A 27,914-nucleotide genomic window follows, 5' to 3' on the forward strand; every position below is an offset into this window, starting at 1 on the left:
GATTATACATCGTAACTTTACCCTGTTGATTATCTTATATTCGGAGGTGGGAGCTTTCGCAGCCCGAAGCAGTGCGAGTGCACCCGAAAATCCGACCAAAAGACGTACCAGGCACCCTGCTTAACATGGCCCTTTTAAATCTGGGCAGCTCGAACCCGAACGTTCGCTCAGCGGCTTACAACCTATTATGTGCTCTTACTGCCACTTTCAATCTAAAAATAAATCAGCAGCTACATATCACATCGGGTCTTTGTATACCCTCAAACAATACAGTCTTTATCAAACGAGTAAGCGAGATTCTCGCTGCCAAAGACTCGCACCTCACCCTCCAGTTCCTGGAGGAGTGCATCCAGGGCTTCCGTGTCTCCTGTACTGAACTGAAACACCTCTGCCTTGAGTATATGACACCCTGGTTAAATAACCTCGCTCGTTTGTACAAGCCCAGTGAAGAGTCGGGAGGACGTCAAAAGCAAGTTAATTTGATACTAGAGAAGCTCATCACTTTGACCATTGAAGAGGTCGACATATTACCCAGCATAGAGACAAAGATCTGGAGCACCATTGGTTGGTTTAAAAAAATTAAATAAATACTTTATATCATTAAATTCTAAAAAATTTCATAGTAGACGTAACAGTTAACTAATATACATGTACATATATGTACCTGAACTTGCACCTTTGTAGGCAAGCTCACGGAGCTGATCGATCCAGTGCTCAAGAACTTGATCCAAAGGAGTTTGCGTTACGGCATCAACTCGCCTATGGTTGAGGTGATGGCTAACACAACAGTAGCCTTAGCATCAAGCAACGTCGAGCACGTGTCCGACCGAGCGATAAAACTTCTCGAGAAAGTCATCAAAAGCACCGCGACGACCCCAACGACGCAGCTTGAGCAAAATGCCAAGTGGCCAGAAATCGCTATTCATGTACGCCACCTCGTCATGCTATCGTTCAATAACTGCCTTAATGTCGGCAAGCATCTGCCTAAACTCTTTCACATAGTCACTCTGCTGGTCTGCTCCGGAAGCCTGACCATGCGAGCTTCGGTCTACGGTCTCGTCATTAACGTTATTCACTCGCTTTGCACCTGCTCTTTGCCGTCCTTCTCCGAGGAAACATATAAGGTGCTCAAGATGAGCTTAGACGGGTTTTCGCTGCCCAAGTTTCTTAAGCTATTTGGAATTAGTAATGTCAAGTCTGCGACAGTAAACGCTTTCAGGTTTGCGGCTATGTTTTTTTACCCATGCGTCATATTTATTCACTTATCGGACGTCGTTACAGATCCAACCACCATAATGTGCAAGAGTCTTGGTTCGATAGCGAACGGATCGAAATTAGTCAAGACTATGATAAGTTTTTGCTGACAAATCTCGAAATAGTCACTGATACCATGCTCGAAGTCACGGAGGCGTGCATTCGCGACATGCGAAGCTTGAGGTGGTTAGACGAATGGACCGATCTTGCTAAGAACTTTGCCTTTTCGCACAATCGGGCGCTCAAACCGCGTGCACTTATCGTCTTTGGTTGCATTAGTAAGATTGCAAAGGACGAAGATGTCAGGCTGCTACTAAATGAGTTTGTTAATGCTCTTGACCGTTTTGATATCATGTTGCTTGAGGCTATCGTCATTTGTTTCACTAGACTTGAGCCTATACTGGACAAGGTGGATTTTGAAATTTTAAATTATGAGATATTATTTATTTATTTATTTATTTATTTCATACTCCGTCCCTTTCGGGTTTGGAGGACTTCCGTTACATTTCTTATCGTTATCTTTGCACATTCCTTTTACATATGTTTTACATTTTCATTCATGATTTTCAAGTTACATAACCTATTCTTATTAGTAAGTAAACAAAAACATATAATAAATTTAAAAAAAAAAAAAAAAACTTTTCAAAGATAATTTAAATCTAATTTGAAATTCATATTAATATTTATATTCAAATTTAACTACAAATGAAATAAAATGAAATCTATTAATAATACTGAAATAATTAGTCACTTTTACTTTTAGATAATATTATGAACCTAAAACTTTTTAAAGATAATTTGCTACTAATTTAAAATTCATATTAATATTTATGTTTAAATTTAACTAGAAATGAAATAAAATGAAATCTATTAATAATACTGAAACAATTAGTCACTTTTTCTTTCATATAAAATTAGAAACTTTAAAAAACAAAAAAAAAATATACTGTCCATATAGCCACTGCAATTAAATAAATTAAATCTTAAATACTACAGTCTTTTTGAAAGTATATTTACACTTCACTTTACACTTAACACTGTTTTTCTTGATCCTTTCTCTTCGCTCTTCTCTCTTCTCATATCCTTCCCTTCTTCCTTCTTGATTTCTTCATCCTATTTCTCTTGACACTCTCAGGAACTCTCCCCTTCTTTTCTTTTCCTAACTACTCTTCTCAATATTTCTATTTCCTTTGCGCTCTTATCAAGTATATCTTCTATTACTTTTTCGCTCCTTGTTTTTTCGCATCTCTTCAGTATGTGTGTATGATTTTCCTCCTCTTCCTTGCATAATCTACATTTCCTTTCTTCTTCTTCCTTCCAATGTTCTCTGCTTTTACATTCATTACCACATCTAAATCTTGCCATTAATTTTCTATCTTTTATTGGTATTTCCATCTTCAGATATTCTGGTTCATCCTCTGTTATTATGTCCTTGTATATCTTATTATATCTTGAGTTTTTTATCTTTTCTAATCTTTTTTCTTTTTCCTTTCTTCTTATACTCTCTATTATCTTAAATCTTACTTGCTCTTTGAATTCTGTCCCTCTCATGTATCTTGTTTCTGTTACTTCTTCTTCCTTTAATATTTCCATTCTCTTTTTTGCTACTCTTCCTATGTTTTCTCTTTCTTTATCTTTATCTTTTTCTCTTATGCCTTCTTTTGCTAATTTAATTTTTGAGTCCCTAATCTTTTCTTCAAATTTTATTGCTCTTCTTAGCGCCTTCATTTTCATGCTTTCCAATTTACATTCTTCTTCAACTAAATAATTTGGTGTATTCCTGTCTAATCCCAATAACCACTTAATATATTTTCTTTGTATACTTTCCAATCTCTCATCTTCTTCCCAGCCCCATACTTCTGCTCCGAATAACGCTATACTCTCCACTAATGCCACAAATAACTTCTTCCTTCTTTGGTAACTATACTTAAATATCCTCTCACCTATACTCCAAGCGCTTTTCATCGCCATTATAGCCTTTCTCTTCCTTTCTTCCAAATGCCTTTCATTACTACCATTTTTTTGTAAAATATATCCCAGATATCTAATTTCTGTCACTTCTTCTAGTTCATTTTCTCCCCATTTCCATACTCTATCTTTCCTTGCTCTTTTTTCGAATACTAAAATTTTTGTTTTTCTTTCGCTCAAAATCATTTTCTTTTTCTCAATGTACTTTTTGAACCTTTTTAACATATCTTTTAGCTCTTCTTCTCTGTCTGCTATTAAAACTATGTCATCAGCGTAGGATAAACTCCATATTTTTTCATTTCCTATTCTGCATCCTCCTACTTGCCCTTTTCTCATTTCCTCTTCTAGATCCGCTAGGTACACATTAAATAATGTTGGGCTCAATGGACACCCTTGCCTTACTCCTCTCTCTGTCCAAAATTCATCTGATATTTTATCTCCTACCTTCACTATATTTATAGTTTCTTTGTATATATCCATAATTCTACTTATCAATATTTTACTCACCTCCATATCTTGCAATCTTTCCTTTAAAACCGTTCTATCTACTCTGTCAAATGCCTCTTTTAGATCAATGAAGCATGCGAATATTTTTCCTTTTGGTTTACTTAATTTGTCTTCCACTATGTGCTTCAGTGTATAAATTGCTTCCATCACTCCTCTTCCTTCTCTGAATCCAAATTGACTTTCTGCTAATTTTTGTTCAATCTCTTTTTTTAATAATTCATTTAACATACTCGCGTATATTTTATATGCCGTGCATGTCAAAGTTACCCCTCTGAAATTATCCAGCTCTTCTTTATCACCTCCTTTATAAATTGTGCATATCACTCCTCTTCTCCATTGTACTGGAATCCTTCCTTCTTCCCATACTTTCTTCATCAATTTCCATAGCGCTGCATCCACCTCTTTTGGCATGTATTTCCATATTTCGTTTTCTAGTTTGTCATCTCCTGGTGCCTTCCTCGGTTTTAACCTATTTATTAACCTCTTGAACTCTTCTTTGCTTAATTCTTCTTGGTCCTGTGTACTTTTTTCTATTCTTGCATTCTCTTCTTCTACCTTTTCTATCATCATAGCTTTTTCATCCTTACCGCCTAGTTTCCTCATAAAATGCCTTCTCCATTCTTCAATTTCTGTCTTATTATTAACGCCTGCTTTCTTCTTTCTATATCTATTTATATAATTCCAAATTTCCCTTTCTGATTTTGCGACCTTTATATTTCTTTCCTCCGTTATTTCATACCTTTTTCTTTTCGCCTCGCACCAATTTCTATACTCTCTCTTTTTGTTAATTAGATAGTTTCTATCCACTTTCTTTTTTCTCCATAGCTTCATTATTTTTCTCAGCTCCTTCTTTTTTGCTTTCCATTCTTTGTCATACCACTTTCTTTCTCCCAACCTCCATACCTTAGACTGTTTTTTAGTTTTTGGTACTGCTGCTTCTATTGCTTCTTTTATTTCTTCCCAACTTCTTTCTACTTGTATCTCTTTCCAATTCCATCCTTCGCACCTCTCCTGGTATTGGTCTATCAATTCTTGCGTCCATTCTCTTCTTGAAATTTCCTTTTCTTCCTTTCCCCTATCTTCTACGATCTCTATTTCATTTTCTAAGTATATTTCTAATGGCATGTGATCTGACTCTGTTCTTTGTCCTATTTTTAATTCTCTTATCTGATCTAACGCTTCTTGATTACTTATAACATAATCTATTACTGACTCACCTCTGCTGCCAATGTACGTGTAGTTTCCTTCTTCTCCTTTTTGTCCGTTAACTATACCCCATCCTTCTTCTGTTATTTCCTTAATTAACCTTCTTCCTTCCTCGTTGATTGTTTCATCTTTTGATTTCCTGTTACTGACTTCCTTGCTTCCAATCTCCATCTCACTGACCCATCCACCTTCCCTGCCAGTCCTCGCATTCCAATCTCCTGCCAGTATAATACCACCTTTTTCCTGCGTTCCTATTTTTTCTTTTATAATTTCCATTGTCTTTGCCACGTCTTGGCAATATACTCCTACAAATGTCCACTCTTGTTCGCCATATTTAATTTCTTGTTTTACTATGTTACCACTCAATTCCTCGTAATTTTTAATTTCTAACTTCTTATTAATTCCTGTAATTATTCCTCCTTTCGCTCTACCTTTTTTATGTTCTCTTTTTGCTGCAACAAATTTCCATTCATACTTTTTCGACATCTTACTTTCTATATCTTCCCATTTATTTTTCTCTAACCATGTTTCTACTAACATTATAATATCAAAATTATTTAAATATTCCCATACTTCCACGTCCTTATTTAACACTCCTGCTATGTTCCAAACGCATATATTTACACTTTTTTTTTTCTCCTCCTCCAGCTCCCTCTCCTCATTCCCTTCTTGTCCTCTTCATTCTTGCGATCTTCCTGTTATCTTCCCCTGTATCCTTCTTCTTTCTTCTAGGAAATTTCCCTTCCATTCGTTGTATCTATACCACTTATCATCAATCATCAATTTCATATAGCCAATTTTTGTGGTTTTTCCTTCGTTTCTTTGTTCCTTTGATTTATCTAATATCAATCTTTGTATTTCTCTTTCTTTTCGTGTCAAATCATTTTCAATATATATTCCTTTTTCAAGCTTCTTCTTGTTCATCATGATACTATCTTTCATTTCCTTGCTTTCCAATTCTACTACTACCATTTTCATATCACTTTTTCCTTTCTTTACCACTATTTCAGTAGCATTTTTCACTTTTACATTGACATTGATTTTCTGTTCCACAAACTCTTCCACCTTCTTTTTTATATTTTCTTTTTCTATAATTGCACCTTTAATGACAATGTTCTGTCTTCTCTTCTCCCTTTCATTTTTTTCTAATTCCCATTCTAATCTGTTGATCCTTTCTTCAATAGCTTTCTTCTCTTCTATCCACTCTAGTCTTTCTTTTAACCACCTGCTTCTTTCCTCTCTCCATTCTTCTTCTCTTTTTTCTAATCTTTCCATCAATTCAAACATACTATCTAATCTCTTTTCTATCCTACTCATCTTATCATTTTGTTCTTTAACATCCTGACTTTCATCCTTTTTTTCTTTTTCTCTCTGGAAATTCAGGGTGGATTGTTCTTTGATTTTTAGAATTGTGTTTGTATTACTCCTCGTGTTAATATTTGCGTTTTTTCCTGTCATTTTCAAAATTTTACCGACTCTACAGATATCTTCCTTACCGACTCTGTCAATTCCGGTAATTCAGGAATTCTTTTTATCTACTGCCAGTAACCAGGTTGTCAAAAACTTCTTTATCTACTGTCTCTACTTTCTCTGTCGGTAACCGATAAAAAGAAATCACCTTTTCCTGCCCGTGCCCTTCCTTCTTACCGGGTTTCCTAACCTCACTTTTTTCTATACCCCTGTTTGCCCACTTTTTCACTATTCACTGATCACTTTTCTTTAATTATTATCACTTCTTTCTTTCTCCCTTTTCCTTCGTATACAACTTTTTCCTTTGTTCACCCGATTGCACTATTCTTTTGCGACTTGCATCGGCGTCTTGTTCGCCTCTCGCGTTCTCTGTCCTACCTGTTTTTCAATCCTTTATAATCCTCCTGTTTCACTTTCTTTTTCACTTTTTGTCACTGTTTATTATGTCCTCATGTATTTCACCACTTTTTAAAGACTTTATTATAGCTATCTACCCTTGCTCTTTCTTTTATTTATTGCTTCATTCAGGAGCTCACTTTTACACGTCCACTCTCCTACGTGTCCACAACGGAAGTCCTTATGAGATATTATATTTTACCTATGTCTCATTAAAAACGAGCTCGATACTTATACCAAAGCATTTTATAATGTTTTAGAAATCATCCATGCACCGGTACTTATTCTGGGTTGCCCTGTCTATGCTTCAAATGGAAAATGCATCACTTTACTCCTCAGGTTTAGCACTACTTGAGCAAAATCTGCAAATATTGGACTCATTCGATCAGTTTCATAAGGATCTAAGCCTTGAACAAGTTATTATGGAGATACGCGAGCCTCTTGAAAACCAGTTTAACTGGCTTGATACCAAGCTTGGCCTTTCCTTCAGATCGAATTTCCATTTCGCATTGGTCGGCTATTTGCTCAAAGGTTACTGGCATCCGAACCCAACTACAGTCACGCGTAATGCGCGCGTTCTTAACATGCTATTACACATCGTTGCTAAATCTAGTAACAAGAGGGACCAGTTTCAAGTTACACCCCAGAATGTGGCATATCTTGCTGGTAAGTATTATAAATTGTTTTTAACTTCAAATTTTGATGAAACGTTTTGAAACAGCATTAAATATTTTACTTTCAGCTCTGATACCAGTATCTGATGAAGTAAGAAAAAAATGTCCCCTTCGGCATTTGCATAGCGTGAGCATCGAAGAATTTGGAAGTATAGGCAGTTCAAATAATCATGGTCCCCCTCTGGTGAGATGATAATTTTTTTAAACTGCTGTAATAAAACAATAATCAATGATACATATCATTTGACATTGGGCACCCTAGTAGCACATTGTAAGTTTTGGGAAGCAGACCCATACACTTATTACGCAAGTGCGTAAAAATTGCGTAAAAAGTGCATGGGTCTGCTTCCCAAAACTTGAACTTACAATGTGCTACTAGGGCAGTGTGTACTAGGTTGAGAAGATTCGAGCTTAAAACGTTTGTGAACAGATTTTTATGAAACTTTTAGAAACTGTTTGTTGTGTTAACTGGGATGGGGGAAATAAGGCATGCTCGTATGAAAGCGTACTTGGCGGAAGACCTGAGTGAACGTAAGTCTGCGCCCCGTAGAACGGAGCGAACTTGGCCAGACTTGACTGACTCTGCTGAGCTCGTATGTCTTTATCTTTATGGTCGGCCTTGTGTCACTTACTGTGACATCGGTACGCCATATTAAATCTATTTATTAGGTGTTTTAAAATCTGTATACTCGAGAACTAATAATTAGAGGCACCGTTGATTCTTACTACTCTGATGGTACGGTATGCATTACACCACAGAGCCAGGCATCGTTTCCCTTACTCTCAGATGGCACGATAGTATTACACCGTACTGACGAGGAGGTCAACAGCGTTTGAGACTTATGAAAAAAACCACAGAGGTATTCGCAAAAAAGTGACAGAGCGCGGTCTTAAACGCGAGCCCTCCAGACGGAAGGCAAGCGCTCTACCATTTAATCCAGTGTGAGCTCTAAGCTCGTATGGTGACTATTGCCGCACGGTGGCGCTACCTCACAAAATCCAGTACAGAGGGTCAAATACCGACATGATTGCTCAGCGGTAGAGTAGCAGTACCGTCGATCATAGAGGTTAGGCAGTGTTTGGCACGGTCAGTACATAGATGGGTGACCGTTCTAGTCTCGCCTTTGCTGTTCGCTTTGTAGATCGATTGACTGTTTCTCTGTCTCATCGACATCGTGAACGGGAGGGGTTTTCCTGATCCACGTGACAATCATCATGGGCGAATGTGGAGCAGTTGTTAGGGCCCTCCCCTCTTCCATTTCCATCCCAATTCCTTCCTTATCACAAGTGCTGAGTGCCCTAAGTAGTGCCTCTACAAAAAAGCCAGACGTAAAGTACTATAATATATAAAAAAATAGAAGAAAAAAAAAAAAAAAAAAAAAACAGAGGGTCAAGGGACAGTGTGGCATATGCGGGAGCTTCTCCTGAATAGCTCTGCCATATTCAGGACAAAATAGCACACAAACCTAATCAATCAAACACGAGCTCGAAATCTCATGTCTATGATTTTCATAAGTATGAGTGACAAAAGGAAAAGTCACTATTTAAATGTTGATTATTGCATGATTAAAGCCTAAAAAAGTTTTAATGCGGATCTCTGATAAGGGCCTAATTGGTAAAAATTGTTTAAAGAACGTAGGATTACAGATTTAAAGACTTAAGTTTTAGAAAAAGGGTTAGCGAATTTTAAGGCGTTTAATTATGATGTTTCGGTAAAAATGGGTTAATGTTGGTTTTTTATAAGGGTCTCATTAGTTAAAAAATTTTGTAACTACCTTGTCATTAGTAGTTTTGAACGTAGAATACGATTATGCAATAAAAAATAGGGGTCCCCATTAAAAAGGTGACTTAACCTCTAAATAACCTAGAAAAAAAGTTTCAAGGTCAAAACTAATAGCAGCATGTAATGACCCCATAAGTATCAAACAATTTTTATACTTATTTTTTTTTGGTATTTCAACGTAAAGAGATATTTGGATCCATAGATTAAATTGGGTCACCCTGTATATAATTTCTGTGTAGAGTTCTAAAAATGGCAGCCCATCTGCCACACTGCCCCTTGACCCCCTGTAGAGTTGCGATCACACGATATCTTCCTCTTTTTATTTAAAGCAAACAACCACGTATTACAGCTAAAGATCATTAAAAAAATATCTTAGATAACGTTAAAAGAATATAATAATTATGTGCATTAGTTGTATGCAAATCAATATGTATTACAAAATTTAAATATTAAATAAAAAGAACAGTATACATTTATTTAAAACGGTGTACATGGATTTTCGTCAAAACCTCTAATTTCACGAGTGGTGGGATTACTAATCTGACATTGTGTTATAGAAGTTCATTGCAAACTGAAAAATTGTCTTCGCCTTCGTAGTACGAAATAACATTGATGGGGAGTCTTGTTCTTCTTTGTTGGCCACGTGGAGACGCAGTATTTTTTTAAGTTTTTAACAAACGGGGTCCTAGTTTTGTTCATTTTTGACTCTGTCTAACAAGAGTGTGGTCGCTCGTAAGTTACTAATGACTTGGTTTCAAGCGTCACGCTTATGTCGCATACGTACTCTTTGAAACGCTCTAGTGCAAATGTTGATGCTAGAAGAGCCTCTTTTTCGATTTGATTGTATCTCTGCTCGCAAGGTGTCAGAGTTTTTTAGGCGTAAACGATTATTTTGCCAACTTTATCCTCTCCCTCTTGCATGAGAGCCGCTCCCAGGTCAAATCCAGATTCGTCTGCTTGAACGATATTATTTTTTGTAGGAGCTCGTCCTTGGCTCAGTTGGTTAGCATGCTAGCCATTGATACAACACAGCCCAAAAGGGTCATGGTTTCGATACCCGGTTGGGGTACTCGGATTTTTTCTGATGGTCTTTTCCGGAATCTAATTTACGACACTGACTTAGGATTAAGAATTAGTTTTAACATCCAACCCACAGTTCTCAACCAATTGTAATTTAATAATGTAATATTATATAGCTATAAAAGCCTTCAAGGACTTCATAAAACTATCAATTAAATACACTACGCATATAAGTATTAATTAAAAAAAAGAAATTTTTTTTTTTGTAGTCGTAATGAGCTAATGTCGGAGCTTTTTAAAGTGAGAACTTTTTTGGGTGCGCCTTGGTTGGGGACTGGAACTATAGAACTGTGTATACATATATATATATATATGTATACTAGTGTAGCTTCGGTCTCCTTCGCGCTTCGCGCGCCAAGCCCTGGCGTAAAAAGTTGAAAATTTATTTTCGTAAATCTTGAAATACTGGAAATTCATTTGTATTACTTTTATTGCATTCTTTTGGAATATTGAAAAACGACAAATGTAAAAATTAATTTATTTCAGTATTCCTTATCAAGATCAAAAATAAATATTTGAAAATTTTACGTACATATTATATTTTTATTGACATACTCAATAAAATATTATGAAATTTGCTCATCATATTATTTTTCTTCAAAAAACACTTTCATCAACATTCTGAAATAAATGAAATAATCGTATCCATAATGAAACAATTATATAGTTTGTATCAAACAGATGGGAATGGATTATTAAACATTTTTTTTTTGTATGATAAGACTATTTTCATTCTAAAACAAAATTGATGATAGTTAAAAATGTCGTGGAACAATGCAACTTATATGTCGATTTCAATGTTGGGAATAAATATTTCAAAAATGTAAAAAATTCTAGAAATTACTTTGAAATAATGATTAACTCAGGAACTTATGGTACGTTAATTGAAATACAAAGTTTTGTGGATATAATAAATCTACACATTACACTTGTTCAAAATTCTATGACCGTGTTATATTTTAGTGATTGTTCAAATGATTTGAAATTGAATATTTAATTCTCAGGAACTGTGAATTCAGACAATGGAATCTTATATACATATATACATACATACATATACATACATATTAAATCTAAAAAAAGAAAAAAACTGAATTTAAAAAAATTTATAATACATTTAATAATGACAATTTAAATCAAATTTTAAATAGTTCTCTAAATGAGAATAATGATTTATTATTTAATCCTGCGTTTATGGTGAAATAAGTTATAAGTGTATGTATTGTTCAGCAATGTTTTGGCCAGATGAAGGAAAAAAGTCAACGTGTTGTCGTAAGGAAAAAGTTCATCTTAGTCTGATGAGCAAATATAATTTAGAATTGAAAGAACTTTCACTTCACATTAAAAGTTTTAGGATACTTATCAGGTACTACAATAATGTGTTCAGTTTTGCATTTTTGATAAGTAGAAAAATAGAACAAAAAGGAAAAGGTATATATAATATTAAAATTCAAGGACAAAATTATGTTGCTCAAAACACATTATATTCTGATCTTAATAAAAAACTTAAAAATAGTCAACTATATAAATATGCAGAAATATTATTAAGATGCAATGTCTATAATGAGAAAATGTGATAGACTAGATTTATTTGTAACAGTAATATGTAATCCTCAATGGAAAGAATTAAAGTTAATTTTATCAAAATTTTCTAAAAATATGACACCAAATAATATTTCAAACATATTCATTAAACTATTTCACTTGAAATTGTCAGTTTCGGATGACATCATTAAAAACAATACATTCGGTAAAGTATCAGAATACGTTTATACCATCGAATCGGAAAAACGTGGTCTATCTCATGCACACATTTTAATAACTTTGCATCCTAATAAAAAAATCATTACGCCTGAACAAATTAATGCAATTATTTCAGCTGAAATTCCTTCTGGTAATACAAAACTTACAAAATTAGTGATTAAACGCATGCTTCATGGACCTCATACAGAACAAAGTCCTCGTATGATTGATAAAAAATGTACGAAAAATTTTCCAAAATCTTGTAGAAACGTAACTTCATTTTAAACGAAGGGTTAGTCTGAATATAGAAGAAAAATAATACTTTTAAACAATATATTTACAAACTTTGGAGAAAAGATGAAAATTTAGTAGATGAATCAATGGTTGTACCGTGGAATAAATTTTTGTTGATAAAATATAAATGTTATATCAACGTCGAATTCTGCAGAATGTGCATCTTTTCAAAGCATAAAATATATTTATGACTGACTACATACATAAAGGTAGTGACAGAGCATACATCAAAATTTAAAAATTAAAAGAACATGACAAAGAAACATTTGATAAAATTAATAGTTACGTAGATGCTAGATACGTAGGTCCAATGGAAGCAGCTTGGAGATTGCAAGAATTTCCAATTTGTGGTAGAAGTCATACAGCTGTAAATTTAGCTGTTCACCTTGACAACAAACAAAAACTTGTATTTAAAAAAAATAATATTGAAACTGTTATAGAAAACTACGAAACACAGTTAACAGCTTAGTTCAAATTAAATAAACATGATAACTTTGCAAAATTCATAAAGTATGTGAATATTCCAGAATACTGCATTTTTAATAATAAATTGAAAATTTGGCAATGAAGAAAAAATGTAATAAAAATACTTTCATAAGTAGATTAAACATTGTATCTCTAAAAAATCGTGAAAGATTTTTTTTTAACTTGTATTAAATAAAGTAACTAGTTTGACATCGTTCAACGATATTAGAACATATAAAAGAAAAACATATGAAACTTTCTAAGATACTGCAATTGCAATGAGTTTAATTGTCAATGATGAAAAAATAGATGAAATTCTTAAATAAGCCTTTGCAGTTATGTTTCCATATGAACTAAGAAAATTTTTTGCTTGGTTTTAAATTTCATAAAACATTTAAGGTGTTAAAATATGGAATAAATACAAAGAATTTTTTCGGAAGATTTGCCTGATGATGAAGATAATTTAGCTCTTTTACATATAGACCAAATTTTAAAATCAGAAGATAAATCATGTAAATGCTTTGATTTACCTACACAAAAAAAAATGGAAACTTTCCTACACATGTGAACAAGTCGAACCTTTATTTTCCATTTTTTTTGTATCCTAAGTATCCTAAAACATTTAATGTGAGGTGAAAGTTCTTTCAATTCTAAATTATATATGCTCAACAGACTAAGATGAACTTCATCCTTACGACAACACGTTGACTTTTTTCCTTCATCTGGCCAAAACATTGCTGAACAATACATACACTTATAACTTATTTCACCATAAAACGCAGGATTAAATAATAAATCATTATTCTCATTTAGAGAACTATTTAAAATTTAATTTAAATTGTCATTATTAAATGTATTACAAATTTTTTTATATTCAGTTTTTTTCTTTTTTTAGATTTAATATGTATGTATGTGTATATATATATATATACTTTAACGGTATTTTGAGGCTTTTTTACGGTATCACAGCCGTATTTTGAGGATTTTTCGGTATTTTGAAGATTATCCTTAAAATTCTTCGGTACTATAACAGTCTTTTAAGGATTCTCCTCAAACATCAATGCAGGATTTTAAAGATTATCTTCAAATTGACTTATGCATTTTAGGGTTTTGTTACAACAAAATTATTTTAGAGATGCGAACTTGTGACAGTTCCTTCTCTCTTTCAATGTTTACTTCAGTAAGAACAGCGAGTGATGTTTAGGTATACGAATTTCTGAATTTAAAGTAAGGTAATGTATTTATTTGTAAATTTTCTTCTGAAGTGCATTACTCTTGATGAGGTTATTGTTAGAAATAACCTTGTATGAATAAAAATCAATTTGTGGACATAATTTTATTACTTTTAAGGTAAGTACGTTTTTAATTTATTAAACGTCTTATTTTTACTATTGCAGATTTTAAATGCACATTAAATTATTTTACCAGTCATCTTATATCAAACACAGCAAGATAATATTTTTACTACTTAATTAATAAGGTAACACCATCTTTAACAATTTTTTGTACTGACCTGAAAATTAAAATCGCAACCATTTGAAAGTATTCCTGTTTTTTTAAAATTGATTTTATATAATAGAATTTTATCATAGAAACGTCTTTTTAAACAAATACGTGTTCAAAAAAAAGTGTCAAATTGCAATCTAGATAAAAAACCAATACGTGACGCATCTTTAAAACACAAGTACATTGAATCTACTTGCATTTTTATTAGTTTAATAAGTTTGCGCGTATTTTTAGCATTAAATCAAAACTGTTTAAATCATACTAAATTTTTTAAGGGAAATAAGTCATTTGCACTTATATACCAATTATTTTTTGATTTGTTGCTTTACTGTCCTTAAAAAAATATTTAATATATAATTATAATTTTAAAGTGACTAATTAGCTAGAAGTCATAATCACAAAAGAAATCATGCATCGAGAATCTAAAATTGAACTACTGTGTTTTTTCGCAAGAAGTACGTTTAACTATGTGCGGACGAATAATTTATAATCAAATTTATTAGAAGTCTATATAAATTCTACATGTCTTTTAGTTAAAAAGCAAAAAAAATTTTAGTGACACTTAAAGTTTTTTTTCTTTTCAAACATTTTTTGTCTAACAATATTTTGTTTAGAATAGTAAATGTCTATTAAAAGTTATCCTCTAGTATATATTTTTTTAAACATTACAATAAAAGTTGACAAGAAAATTATTTTTTAATAGAACTATAAAACACATTAAAATGTAACAAATCTTGTGTAATATCTAATACCTCATTCATTTATGGCAAAACAAAGTGAATTTTTATTTCAATATTATAATGCCAAAAAGTTTTTACGTATTAAGAACATGTGACCACTGGTGCTAATTTAAAAGATAATGGTCAGTAACAACTAAAAAATAAAAAGACCTATCAAATCCACTTGAAAAAAATTTATTGTGTTTGAAATAAATGATAATAATTCTTAAAATTATTTCATTTTTAATGAAAACAAAATTTCGGTTATAAAACGTTACTCCTTAGTGATATACTTTTAATAAAACTAATGCACCAATAATATTACTTTTGTCAACTGTCTATTAAAAAAGTCTAATCAATGTTTTTAACGATATTGGCGACTGACATATTTTTAAAGGTGATAAGAATATTAAATAAAATATTTCCTAACTTTTCACAATAACGAAGTAAAACTAAACCTTACTTAAACTTTATTATTCTACTTTTAAACGTTTGATTGTAAAATCTTTTTTTTGATGCGATATTCGGGATATTTGAGACCACCTGTTATGTTTTTTTGCGGCTTTTTCGAGTAACAGGAACATTAAAACATGACTTCTAATTATTTTTTTAATAATTATTTGTCTTTTAGTACGATATTGTCATCTCTAGTATCATTAACGATAATGGCGACTGACGCGACATATTTTTCAAGATAATAAGTATATTAAATAAAGTAATTCACTACTTTAAACAATAACAGACTTAAACTGAACGTTAATGGTAATTAACTACTACATCTACAGAGCACTGCAACAACTAAGTGGTAAGCATGGCAGCCTCCAAACTGCAGATAATAAAAAGGTATTTAGTGAGATTTCAGTCAAATATTATTGAATTTTTTTTTATGTTTCATCTGATAAGATAAGTACTCAAAATACTAAAGAACAACTTATTAAGAAATAGTCAATTTTTTTTGTTATGTGTTGATCTTGTACAAACGTTAAGTCTGTTTCCTAAAGCGTTATAACAGATATTGGCAACCGGTTATTATGTATTTTGGCCTTTTATTCGGTGTAATGAGAAGTTAACAACATGACTTTTCGTCAATCTTTCTATAAAAAGTCATTCTCTAGTATATATATTTTCAAACATAACAATAAAAATTCACAAAAAAAGAACTTACAAATAGTACTGTAAAACATATCAAAATGTAACAAATCTTGTTTAATGTTTTAAAACCCATTTATTTATGGCTAAACAAAGTGATTTTTTAATTCATTATTCCGATGCCAAGAAGTTCTTACGTATAAAGAACACAGGACCACTGGTGCTTATTTTAAGGATAATAATTAGTATCAACTGAAAAATTAAAAAAACTATCAAATACCATAAAAAAAATTTCATTGTGTTAAAAATAAATAATAGTGATTCTTAAAATTATATTATTTTGATAGAAAACTAGTTTACAGTTATAAAACATTACTATTCAGTGATTTACTTTTAGTACAACTAATGCATCAATAATATTTCTTTCGTCAACTGTCTATTAAAAAAGTCTAATCAATGTCATTAACGATATTGGCAACTGACATATCTTTAAAGGTGACAAGTATATTAAATAAAATAATTTCTAACTTTTGAAAATAACGAAGTCAAACTAAACCTTAGCGAAACTTTATCATTTTTCTTTTAAACGTTTGATTGTTTAAATGTTTTTTCTGATGTAATATTCAGGATATTGGCAACCCTCTATTATGTATTTCTGTGGCTGATTCAAATAAAAGTAACATTAAACTATGACGTTTGTTTATTTTTTTAATAACAAATTGTCTTATCGTACGATATTGTCATCTCTAGTATCATTTACGATAATGGCAACAGACGCGACATATTTTTAAAGATTAAAAGTATATTAAATTAAGTAAATCACTACTTGTAACAATAACGAACTTAAATGAACCTTAATGGTTAATAACTACTACATCTACAGATAACTTGAACAGCTGAGTGGTAAGCGTGGCAGCCCCTAAACCGCAAATATATAATGGGTCGTATTTTTAATACAACTGATGTACCAATGATATTACATTTGTTAACTGTCTATATAAAAAGTCTAATCAATGTTATTAACGATATTGGCGACTGACATACTTATAAAGGTGATAAGAATATTAAATAAAATAATTCCTTACTTGTCACAATAACTCAGTCAAACTAAAACTTAGCTGAACTTTATTAATTTTCTTTTAAACGTTTGATTGTTTAAAACTTTTTTCTGATGTAATATTTAGGATATTGGCAACCCCCTGTTATGTATTTTTGCAGCTTATTCAAGTAAAAGTAACATTAAAACATGACTTTTAATTTTTTATTCAATAAATCATTGTCTTTCAGTACGTAATTGTCATCTCTAGTATCGTTAACGATAATGGCAACCGACGCGACATATTTTTGGAGATAATAAGATCATTCAATAAAACAATTCACTACTTTAAACAACAACGGACTTAAACTAAACCCTAATGGTTATCAACTATCACATCTACAGAGCACTTCAACAGCTGAGTGGTAAGCGTGACAGCCTTTAAACGGCAGATAATTCAAGGGTCATAAGTAAGACTCCAGTCGAAGATTATTCAGATTTTTTTTAGGCTTCATCCAGTAAGATAAGTACTCAAGATGCTGAAAAACAACTTATTTAATTTTTATAAGAAATAGTTAATCTTTCTCGTAATGTGTGGATCTTTTACGACCGTTAAATTTGTTTCCTAATGCGTTATTACCGATATTGGCGACCACCTGTTATGTATTAAAGTGGTTTATTTGGTGTAATAAGAACCTAACATCATAACTCTTGGTCACTTTTCTATGAAAAGATATCCTTTAGTATATATTTTTTTAAACATTACAATAAAAATTTACAAAAAAATTATTTTTTAATAGTACTAGGAAACACACTAAAATGTAACAAATCTTGTTCAATATCTGATAACTCATCTATTTATGGCAAAACAAAGTAATTTTTTATATTAATATTATGATGCCAAGAAGTTCTTACGTATTAAGAACATGTGACCACTGGTACTTATTAGACGGATAATGATCAGTAACAACTAAAAAATTAAGAGCCCTATTAAATACACTTAAAATAATATCATTGTGTTTAAAATGAATAATAGGGATTCCTGAAATTATATTAATTTAATAGAAAACTAGTTTACTGTTATAAAACGTTACTTCTAAGTAATTCACTTTTAGTACAACTAATGCACTAATAATATTTCATTTGTCAACTGTCTATTTAAGAAGTCTTATTAATATCATTAACGATATTGGCGACTGACATAATTTTAAGGTGATAAAAATAGTTAATGAACTAATTCCTAACTTATAACAATAACAAAGTAAAACTAAACTTTAACTAAACTTTTTAATTTTTTTTACAACGCTTGATTTTTAAAACCTCTTTTCTGATGTAATATTTAGGATATTGGCAACCACCTGTTATGTATTTTTGTGGCTTATTCGAGAAAAGGAACATTAGAACATGACTTTTGTTTATTTATTTGATAATCAATTGTGTTTTTGTACGTTATTGTCATCTCTAGTTTCGTTAACGATAATGGCAACCGACGCGACACATTTTTGGAGATAATGAGATCATTCAATAAAGTAATTCACTACTTTAAACAACAACGGACTTAAACTAAACCCTAATGGTTATCAACTATCACATCTATAATTTAAGGGTCGTAATTAAAATTTCAGTCAAAGATTATTCAGATTTTTTTAGGTTCCATCCGATAAGATAAGTACTTAAGATGCTTAAAAACATCTTACTTAATTTTCATAAAAAAAAGTTAATTTTTTTTGAAATGTGTGGATCTTCTACGACCGTTAAATCTGTTTCTTAATGCGTTATCACTGATATTGGCATCCGGCTGGTATGTATTTTAGTGGTTTATTCGGTGTAATAAGAACTTAACAACATGACTTTCAGTCATTTTTTCTATAAAAAGTTATCCTTTAGTATATATTTTTTTAAACATCACAATAAAAGTTTACAAAAAAATTATTTCGAAATAGTACTATAAAACACATTAAAATGTAACAAATCTTGTTAAATGTCAGAAAATTCATCTATTCATGGCAAAACAAAGTGGTTTTTTAATTCATTATCACAATGCCAAAAATTTCTTACGTATTAAGAAAATAGGACCACTGGTGCTTATTTGAAGGATATTGATCAGTAACAACTGAAAAAATTAAGAGACCCATCAAATACACTTAAAAAAAATTTATTGTGTTTAAAATAAATAATTATAATGCTCAAAATTATTTTATTTTAATTGAAAACTATTTTACAGTTATAAAACGTTTCTTCTTAGTGATTTACTTTCAATATAACTATTGCGCCCATGTTATTACTTTCGTTAACTGTCTTTTTTAAAAGTCTAATCAATGTCATCAGCAATATTGTTTGTCTGATATATTTTTAAAGGTAATAAGAATATTAAATAAACTAATTTCTAACTTTCCACAATAACGAAGTAAAACTAAACCTGAGCTAAACTTAATCATTTTTCTTTTCAACGTTTAATTGTTAAAACTTCCTCTCTGATGCCATATTCGAAATATTGGCAACCACCTTTTATGTATTTTTGCGGCTTATTCGAGTAATAGAAACATTAAAACATGACTTTTGTTTATTTTTTTGATAATGAATTGTCTTTAAGTACGATATTGTCATCTCTAGTATCGTTAACGATAATGGCGACCGACGCGACATATTTTTTAAGATAACAAGTATATTAAATAAAGTAATTCACTATTTTAAACAGTAACAGACTCAAACAAAACCTTAATAGTCATTATCTACTACATCTACAGAGCAGTCAAACAGCTAAGTAGTAAGCGTGACAGCCTTTAAACCACAGACAATTTTAGTGTCGTAAGTGAGATTTTTGTCAAAGATTATTGAGATTCCTTTTAGGTTCCATCTGATAAGATAAGTACTCAAGATGCTAAAAATCAACTTATTCAATTTTTATAAAAAATAGTCAATTTTTCTCGTAATGTGTGGATCCTATACGACCGTTAAATCTGTGTCCTAATGCGCTATTCCTGATATTGGCAACCGCCTGTTATGTTTTTTAGCGGATCGTTTGGTGTAATAAAAACTTAACAACATGACTTTTGGTCAGTCTTTCCATGGAACGTCATCCTTTAGTATATATTTTTTTAAACATTACAATAAAAGTTTACGAAAAAATTATTTTTTAATAGTACTATGAAACACATTAAAATGTAACAAATCTTGTTATATATCTGATAACTCTTTCATTTATGGCTAAACAAAGTAACTTTTTATATTTATTTTATGATGCTAAGAAGTTCTTACGTATAAAGAACATGTGATCACTGGTGCTTATTTGACGGATAATGATCTGTATCAACTGAAAAATAAAAAGACCCTTCGAATACACTTAAAAAAAATTCATTGTGTTTAAAATAAATAATAATAATTCTCAAAATTATTTTATTTTGATTGAAAACTAGTTTACAGTTTTAAAACATTTCTCCTTTGTGATTTACTTTTAATACTACTAATGCACCAATAATATTACTTTTGTCAACTGTCGTTTTTAAAAGTCTAATTAATGTCATCAACGATATTGATGACTGACATATTTTCAAAGGTGATAAGTACATTGAATGAAATAATTTCTAACTTTCCACCATAACAAAGTCAAACTTAACCTTAGCTAAACTCTATCATTTTTTTTTAACGTTTGAATGTTAAAACTTTTTTTCTGATGTGATATTCGGGATATTGGCAACCACCTGTTATGTATTTTTGCGGCTTATTCAAGTAATAAAAACATTAAAACATGGCTTTTGTTTATTTTTTTAATATTTAATTGTCTTTTAGTACGATATTCTCATCTCTAGTATCGTTAATGATAATGGCGACCGACGCGACATATTGTTTAGGATAATAAGTATATTAAATATAGTAATTCACTACTTTTAACAATAACAGACTGAAACTAAACGTTAATGGTCATTAACTACTACATCTACAGAGGACTCCAACAACTGAGTGGTAAGCGTGGCAGCCTGCAAACTGCAGATAATAAAAGGGTATTGAGTGAGATTTCAGTCGAAGATTATCAAAATTTTTTTTAGGTTTTATCCAATAAGATAAGTACTCAAAATACTGAAAAACAACTTATTAAAAAATAGTCAATTTTTCTTGTTATGTGTGGATCTCTAACGACCGTTAAATCTGTTTACTAATGCGTTATAACAGATATTGGCGACTGGCAGTTATGTATTTTAGCTATTAATTCGTTGTAATAAGAACTTAACAACATGACTTTGGGTCAGACTTTCTATAAAAAGTTATTCTCTAGTATATATTTTTTTAAACATGACAATGAAACATCACAAAAAAATTACTTCCAAATAGTACTATAAAACACATTAAAATGTAACAAATCTTGTTTTATTTCAGAAAACCCATTTATTTATGGCAAAACAAAGTGGTTTTTTAATTCATTATCACAATGCCGAAAAGTTCTTACGTAGTAAGAACATAGGACCACTGGTGCTTATTTAAAGGATAATGATTAGTAACAACTAAAAAATAATGAGATCTATGGAATAAATTTAAAAAAAATTCATTGTGTTTAAAATGAATAATAATGATTCTTAAAATCATATTATTTCAATAAAAAACTAGTTTACGGTTATAAAACGTTACTCCTAAGTGATTCACTTTTAGTACAACCAATGCACCAATATTATTTCTTTTGTCAACTGACCTTTTAAGGAGTCTAATCTATATTATTAACGATATTCACAACTGACATATTTTTTAAGGTGATGAGAATAGTTAATGAACTAATTCCTAACTTATAACAATAACAAAGTAAAACTAAACTTTAACTAAACTTTATCATTTTTTTTTTCAACGCTTGATTTTTAAAACCTCTTTTCTGATGTAATATTTAGGATATTGGCAACCACCTGTTATGTATTTTTGTGGCTTATTCGAGAAAAGGAACATTAGAACATGACTTTTGTTTATTTATTTAATAATCAATTGTGTTTTAGTACGTTATTGTTATCTCTAGTATCGTTAACGATAATGGCGACCGACGCGACATATTTTTTGTAATAATAAGATAATTGAAAAAAGTAATTCACTCCTTTAAACAATAACGGACTTAAACTAAACCTTAATGGTCATAAACTACTACATCTACAGAGCACTCGAACAGCTAAGATGTGAGCGAGACAGCCTTCAAACAGCACATAATTCGAGGTTCCTAAGTGAGATTTCAGTCGAAGATTATTGTGATTTTTTTTAGGTTCCATCTGATAAGATAAGTTCCTAAGATGCTAAACAACAAATTATTTAATTAGTATAAAAAAAAGTTAATTTCTCTTGTATTGGATTGATCTTTTACGACCGTTAAATCTGTTTCCTAATGCGTTATTACTGGTTTGCGACCACCTGTTATGTATTTTAGTAGTTAATTCGGTATAATAAGAACTTAACAATATGACTATTGGTCATTTTTTCTATAAAAAGTTATCTTTTAGTATAAATTTTTTTAAACATTACAATAAAAGTTTACAAAAAAATTATTTTTCAATAGTACTATAAAACACATAAGAATGTAACAGATCTTGTTTAATATCTGATAACTCATTTATTTACGGCAAAACAAAGTAATTTTTTTTTTAAATATTTTAATGCCAAGAAATTCTTACGTATTAAGAACATCTGACAACTGGTGCTCATTTGAAGGATAATGGTCAGTAACAACTGAAAAATAAAAAGACCTATCGGATACACTTGAAAAAAATTTATTGTATATGAAATAATTGATTATATTTCTTAAAATTATTTCATACTAATTGAAAACAAAATTACGGTTATTAATTGTTACTACTTAGTGATATTCTTTTAATACAACTAAAGCACCAATGATATTACTTTCGTCAACTGTCTATTCGAAAAGTCGAATCAATGTTATTAACGATATTGGCGACTAACATATTTTTAAAAGTGATGAGAATATTGAATAAAAAAATTCCTAACTTTTCACAATAACGAAGTAAAACTAAACCTTACCTAAACTTTATTATTTCACTTTTAAACGTTTGATTGTTGAAATTTTTATTTTTAAGCGATATTCTGGAAATTATGAACCACCTGTTTTGTATTTTTGCGGCTTATTTAAGTAATAGAAACATTAAAACATGACTTTTGCTTATTTTTTCAATAATAAATTGTCTTTTAGTACGATATTGTCATCTCTAGTATCGTTAACGATAATGGCGACCGACGCGACATATTTTTCAAGATAATAAGTATAATAAATAAAGTAATCCACTACTTTCAAAATAACAGACTTAAACTAAACGTTGAAGGTCAGTTACTACTACATCTACAGAGCACTCCAACAACTAAGTGGTAAGCGTGGCAGCCTCTAAACTGCAGATAATAGAAGGGTATTAAGTAAGATTTCAGTCAAATTTTATTGAAATTTTTTCTAGGTTTCATCTGATAAGATGAGTACTCAAATTACTAAAGAACAACTTATTAAAAAATAGTCAACTTTTTTTGTTATGTGTGGATCTTTTACGAACGTTAAATCTTTTTCTAATGCGTCATAACAGATATTGGCGACCGCCTGTTATGTATTTCAGCCATTTAATCGGTGTAAAGAGAACTTAACAACCTATATTTCAGTCAGTCTTTCTATAAAAAGTTATTTTCTAGTATTTATTTTTTCAAACATTACAATAAAAGTTTACAAAAAATTACTATAAAATAGTACTATGAAACACATTAAAATGTAACAAATCTTGTTTAATGTCGAAAAACTCATTTATTTATGGCAAAACAAAGTGGTTTTTTAATTCATTAACACGATGCCAAGGAGTTCTTACGTATTAAAAACATAGAACCACTGGTGCTTATTTGACGGATGATGCTCAGTAACAACTGAAAAATTAAGAGACCTATTAAATACACTTAAAGAAAATTCATTGTTTTTAAAATGCATAATAATGATTCTCAAAATGATATTATTTTAATAGAAAACTAGTTTACGGTTATAAAATGTTTCTCCTTAGTGATTTACTTTTAGTACAACTAATGAACGAATGATATTTCTCTGGACAACCTTCTATTTAAAAAGTCTAATCAATATCATTAACGATATTGGTGACCGACATATTTTTTAAGGTGATAAAAATAATCAAAAAAATAATTCCTAACTTTTTACAATAACGAAGTAAAACTAAGCCTAAGCTAAACTTTATCATTTTTCTTTTCAACGTTTGATTGTTGAAACCTTTTTTCCGATGCGATATCCAGGATATGAGCAACCACCTGTTATGTATTTTTGTGGCTTATTAGAGTAATAAAAACATTAAAACATGACTTTTGTTTATTTTTTTAATAATTAATTATCTTTTAGTACGTTATTGTTATCTCTAGTATCGTTAACGATAATGGTGACCGACGCGACATAATTTTTAAGATAAAAAGTATATTAAATAAAGTAATTCAATACTTTCAACAATAACAAACTTAAACTAAACCTCAATGGTCATTAACTAATACGTCTTTAGAGCACTCCAACCGCTAAATGGTAAGCGTGTTAGCCCCCAAACCGCAGATAATCAAAGGGTCGTATTTTTTATACAACTAATGTACCAATTATATTTTTTTTGTCAACTGTCTATTTAAAAAGTCTAATCAATGTCATTATTGATATGGGTGACTGACCTATTTCCAAAGGTGATAAGAATATTGAATAGAATAATTCCTTTTTTTTCACAATAACGGAGCAAAACTAAACCTTACTTAAAGTTTATCATTATTCTTTTAAACGTTTGATTGTTAAAATCTTTTTTCTGATGTGATATTCGGGATATTAAAAACCACCTGTTAGGTATTTTTGTGGCTTTTTCGAGTAATAGAAACATTAAAACATGACTTTTGTTTATTTTTTCAATAATTCATTGTCTTTCAGTACGTTATTGTCATTTTTAGTATCGTTAACGATAATGGCGACCGACGCGACATATTTTTTAAGATAGTAAGTTAATTCAATAAAGTAATTCACTACTTTAATCAATAACGAACTTTAACTAAACCTTAATGGTTATTAACTATCACATCTACAGAGCACTCCAACAGCTCAGTGGTGAGCGTGACAGCCTTTAAACGGCAGGTAATTCAAGGGTCATAAGTAAGATTCCAGTCGAAGATTATTCAGATTTTTTTTAGGTTATATCCGATAAGATAAGAACTAAAGATGCTGAAAAACAACTAATTTAATTTTTATAAGAAATATTTAATTTTTCTCGTTATGTGTGGATCTTTTACGACCGTTAAATTTGTTTGCTAATGCGTTATGACCGATATTTGTGACCACCTGTTATGTTTTTAAGTGGTTTATTTGGTGTAATAAGAACTTAATAACATAACTTTTGGTCATTTTTCTATAAAAAGATATCCTCTAGTATATATTTTTGTAAACATTACAATAAAAGTTTACAAAAAAATTATTTTTTAATAGTACTATAAAACACATAAGAATGTAACAAATCTTGTTTAATATCTGATAACTTATTTATTTATGGCAAAACAAAGTAATTTTTTTTTTCAATATTTTAATGCCAAGAAGTTCTTACGTATTAAGAACATCTGACCAATGGTGCTCATTTGAAGAATAATGGTCAGTAACAACTAAAAAATAATAAGACCTATCAAATACACTTAAAAAAAATTTATTGTTTATTAAATAATTAATAAAATTTCTTAAAATTATTTTATTCTAATTGAAAACAAGATAACAGGTATTAAACTTTACTCCTTAGTGATATTCTTTTAATACAACTAAAGCACCAATGATATTACTTTCATCAACTGTCTATTTAAAAAGTCGAATCAATGTCTTTTACGATATTGGCGACTGACATATTTTTAAAGTTGATGAGAATATTAAATAAAATAATTCCTAACTTTTTACAATAACGAAGTAAAACTAAACCTTACCTAAACTTTATTATTTTTCTCTTAAACGTTTGATTGTTAAAAACTTTTTTTTGATGCGATATTTGGGATATTGGCAACCCTCTGTTATGTATTTCTGCGGCCGATTCAAGTAATAGTAACATTAAATCATGACGTTTGTTTATTTTTTTTAATAACAAATTGTCTTATCGTACGATATTGTCCTCTCTAGTATCATTTACGATAGTGGCGACTGACGCGACATATTTTTCAAGATTGAAAGTATATTTTATATAGTGATTAACTACTTTTAACAACAACTAAGTTAAACTGAACCTCAATGGTCATTAACTTCTACATCTAATAAGTTAAGTTAATAAAGTAATTCACTACTTTAAACAATAATGAACTTTAACGAAACCTTAATGGTTATTAACTATCACATCTACAGAGCACTCAAACAGCTCAGTGATAAGCGTGACAGCCTTTGAACCGCAGATAATTTAAGGGTCATAAGTGAGATTCCAGTAGAAGATTATTGAGATTTTTTTTAGGTTTTATCCGATAAGATAAGTTCTCAAAATGCTGAAAAATAACTTATTTAATTTTTATAAGAAATAGTTAATTTTTCTCGTAATGGTTGGATCTTTTACGACCGTTAAATTTGTTTTCTAATGCGTTATTACCGATATTAGCAACCACCTGTTATGTATTTTTTCGGCTTATTCGAGTCAAAGAAACATGAGAACATAATTTTTGTTTATTTTTTAAATAATTAATTGTCTTTTAGTACGATATCGTCATCTCTAGTATTATTAACGATAATGCCGAACAACGCAACATATTTTTGAAGATGAAAAGTAGATTAAATAAAGTAATTAACTACTTTTAACAATAACGAACTTCAACTAAATTTTGATGGTCATTAACTTCTACATCTTTAGAGCACTCTAACCTCTAACCGCTAAGTTGTAAGCGTGGCAGCCCCCAAACCGCAGATAATTGAAGGGTCGTATTTTGAATACAACTAATGTACCAATAATACTTCTTCTGTCAACTGTCTATTGAAAAAGTCTAATCAATGTCATTATTGATATTGGCTACTGACATAATTTCAAGGTAATAAGGATATTGAGTAGAATATTTACGATTTTTTTACAATAACAAAGTAAAACTAAACCTTACTTAAACTTTATCATTTTTTTTTTAAATGGTTGATTGTTAAAGTCTTTTTTCTGATGCGATATTCGAGATATTGGAGACCACCTGTTGTTATTTTGCGGCTTCTTCGAGTAAAAGAAATATTAGAACATAACTTTTGTTTATTTTTCAAATAATTATTTGTCTTTCAGTACGATATTGTCATCTCTAGTATCATTAACGATAATGGCGACCGACGCGACGTATTTTTAAAAATAATAAGTATATTAAATAAAGTAGTTTGCGACTTTGAACCATAACGGACTTTAACAAAACCTTAATGGTCATCATCTACAACATCTACAGAGCAGTCCAACAGCTAAGTGGTAAGCGTGACAGCCTTTAAACCACCGATAATTTCAGTGTCATCAGTAAGATTTCTGTCAAAGAGTATTGAGATTCTTTTTAGATTCCATCCGATAAGATAAGTACTCAAGATGCTGAAAAACAACTTATTTAATTTTTATAAAAAATAGTCAATTTTTCTCGTAATGTGTAGATCTTTTACGACTGTTAAATCTGTGTCCTGATGCGTTATTACTAATATTGCTGACCACCTGTTATGTTTTTTAGCGGTTTATTTAGGTCAACTAAAACTTAACAACATGACTTTTTGTCAGTCT

At 30.5% G+C, this 27,914-nt stretch overlaps 1 protein-coding gene across 1 annotated transcript in view; it reads left to right on the top strand.

Moving 5' to 3' along the window:
• Nf1 (neurofibromin 1) overlaps positions 1–27,914 on the top strand; it is a 394,222-nt gene that overhangs the window by 280,741 nt on the left and 85,567 nt on the right. Inside the window, exons 17-21 of the mRNA XM_089597624.1 lie at positions 47–564; positions 685–1,219; positions 1,282–1,663; positions 7,062–7,467; positions 7,544–7,659. Coding sequence (XP_089453750.1) covers positions 47–564; positions 685–1,219; positions 1,282–1,663; positions 7,062–7,467; positions 7,544–7,659 — 1,957 coding nt within the window. The remainder of the gene's footprint in view (positions 1–46; positions 565–684; positions 1,220–1,281; positions 1,664–7,061; positions 7,468–7,543; positions 7,660–27,914) is intronic.

This window comes from Copidosoma floridanum, unplaced genomic scaffold, assembly GCF_036245765.1.
Source record: "Copidosoma floridanum isolate Cflo_tuat_1 unplaced genomic scaffold, Cflo_Japanese_pri ptg000034l, whole genome shotgun sequence".
NCBI classification, from domain to species: domain Eukaryota; kingdom Metazoa; phylum Arthropoda; class Insecta; order Hymenoptera; family Encyrtidae; genus Copidosoma; species Copidosoma floridanum.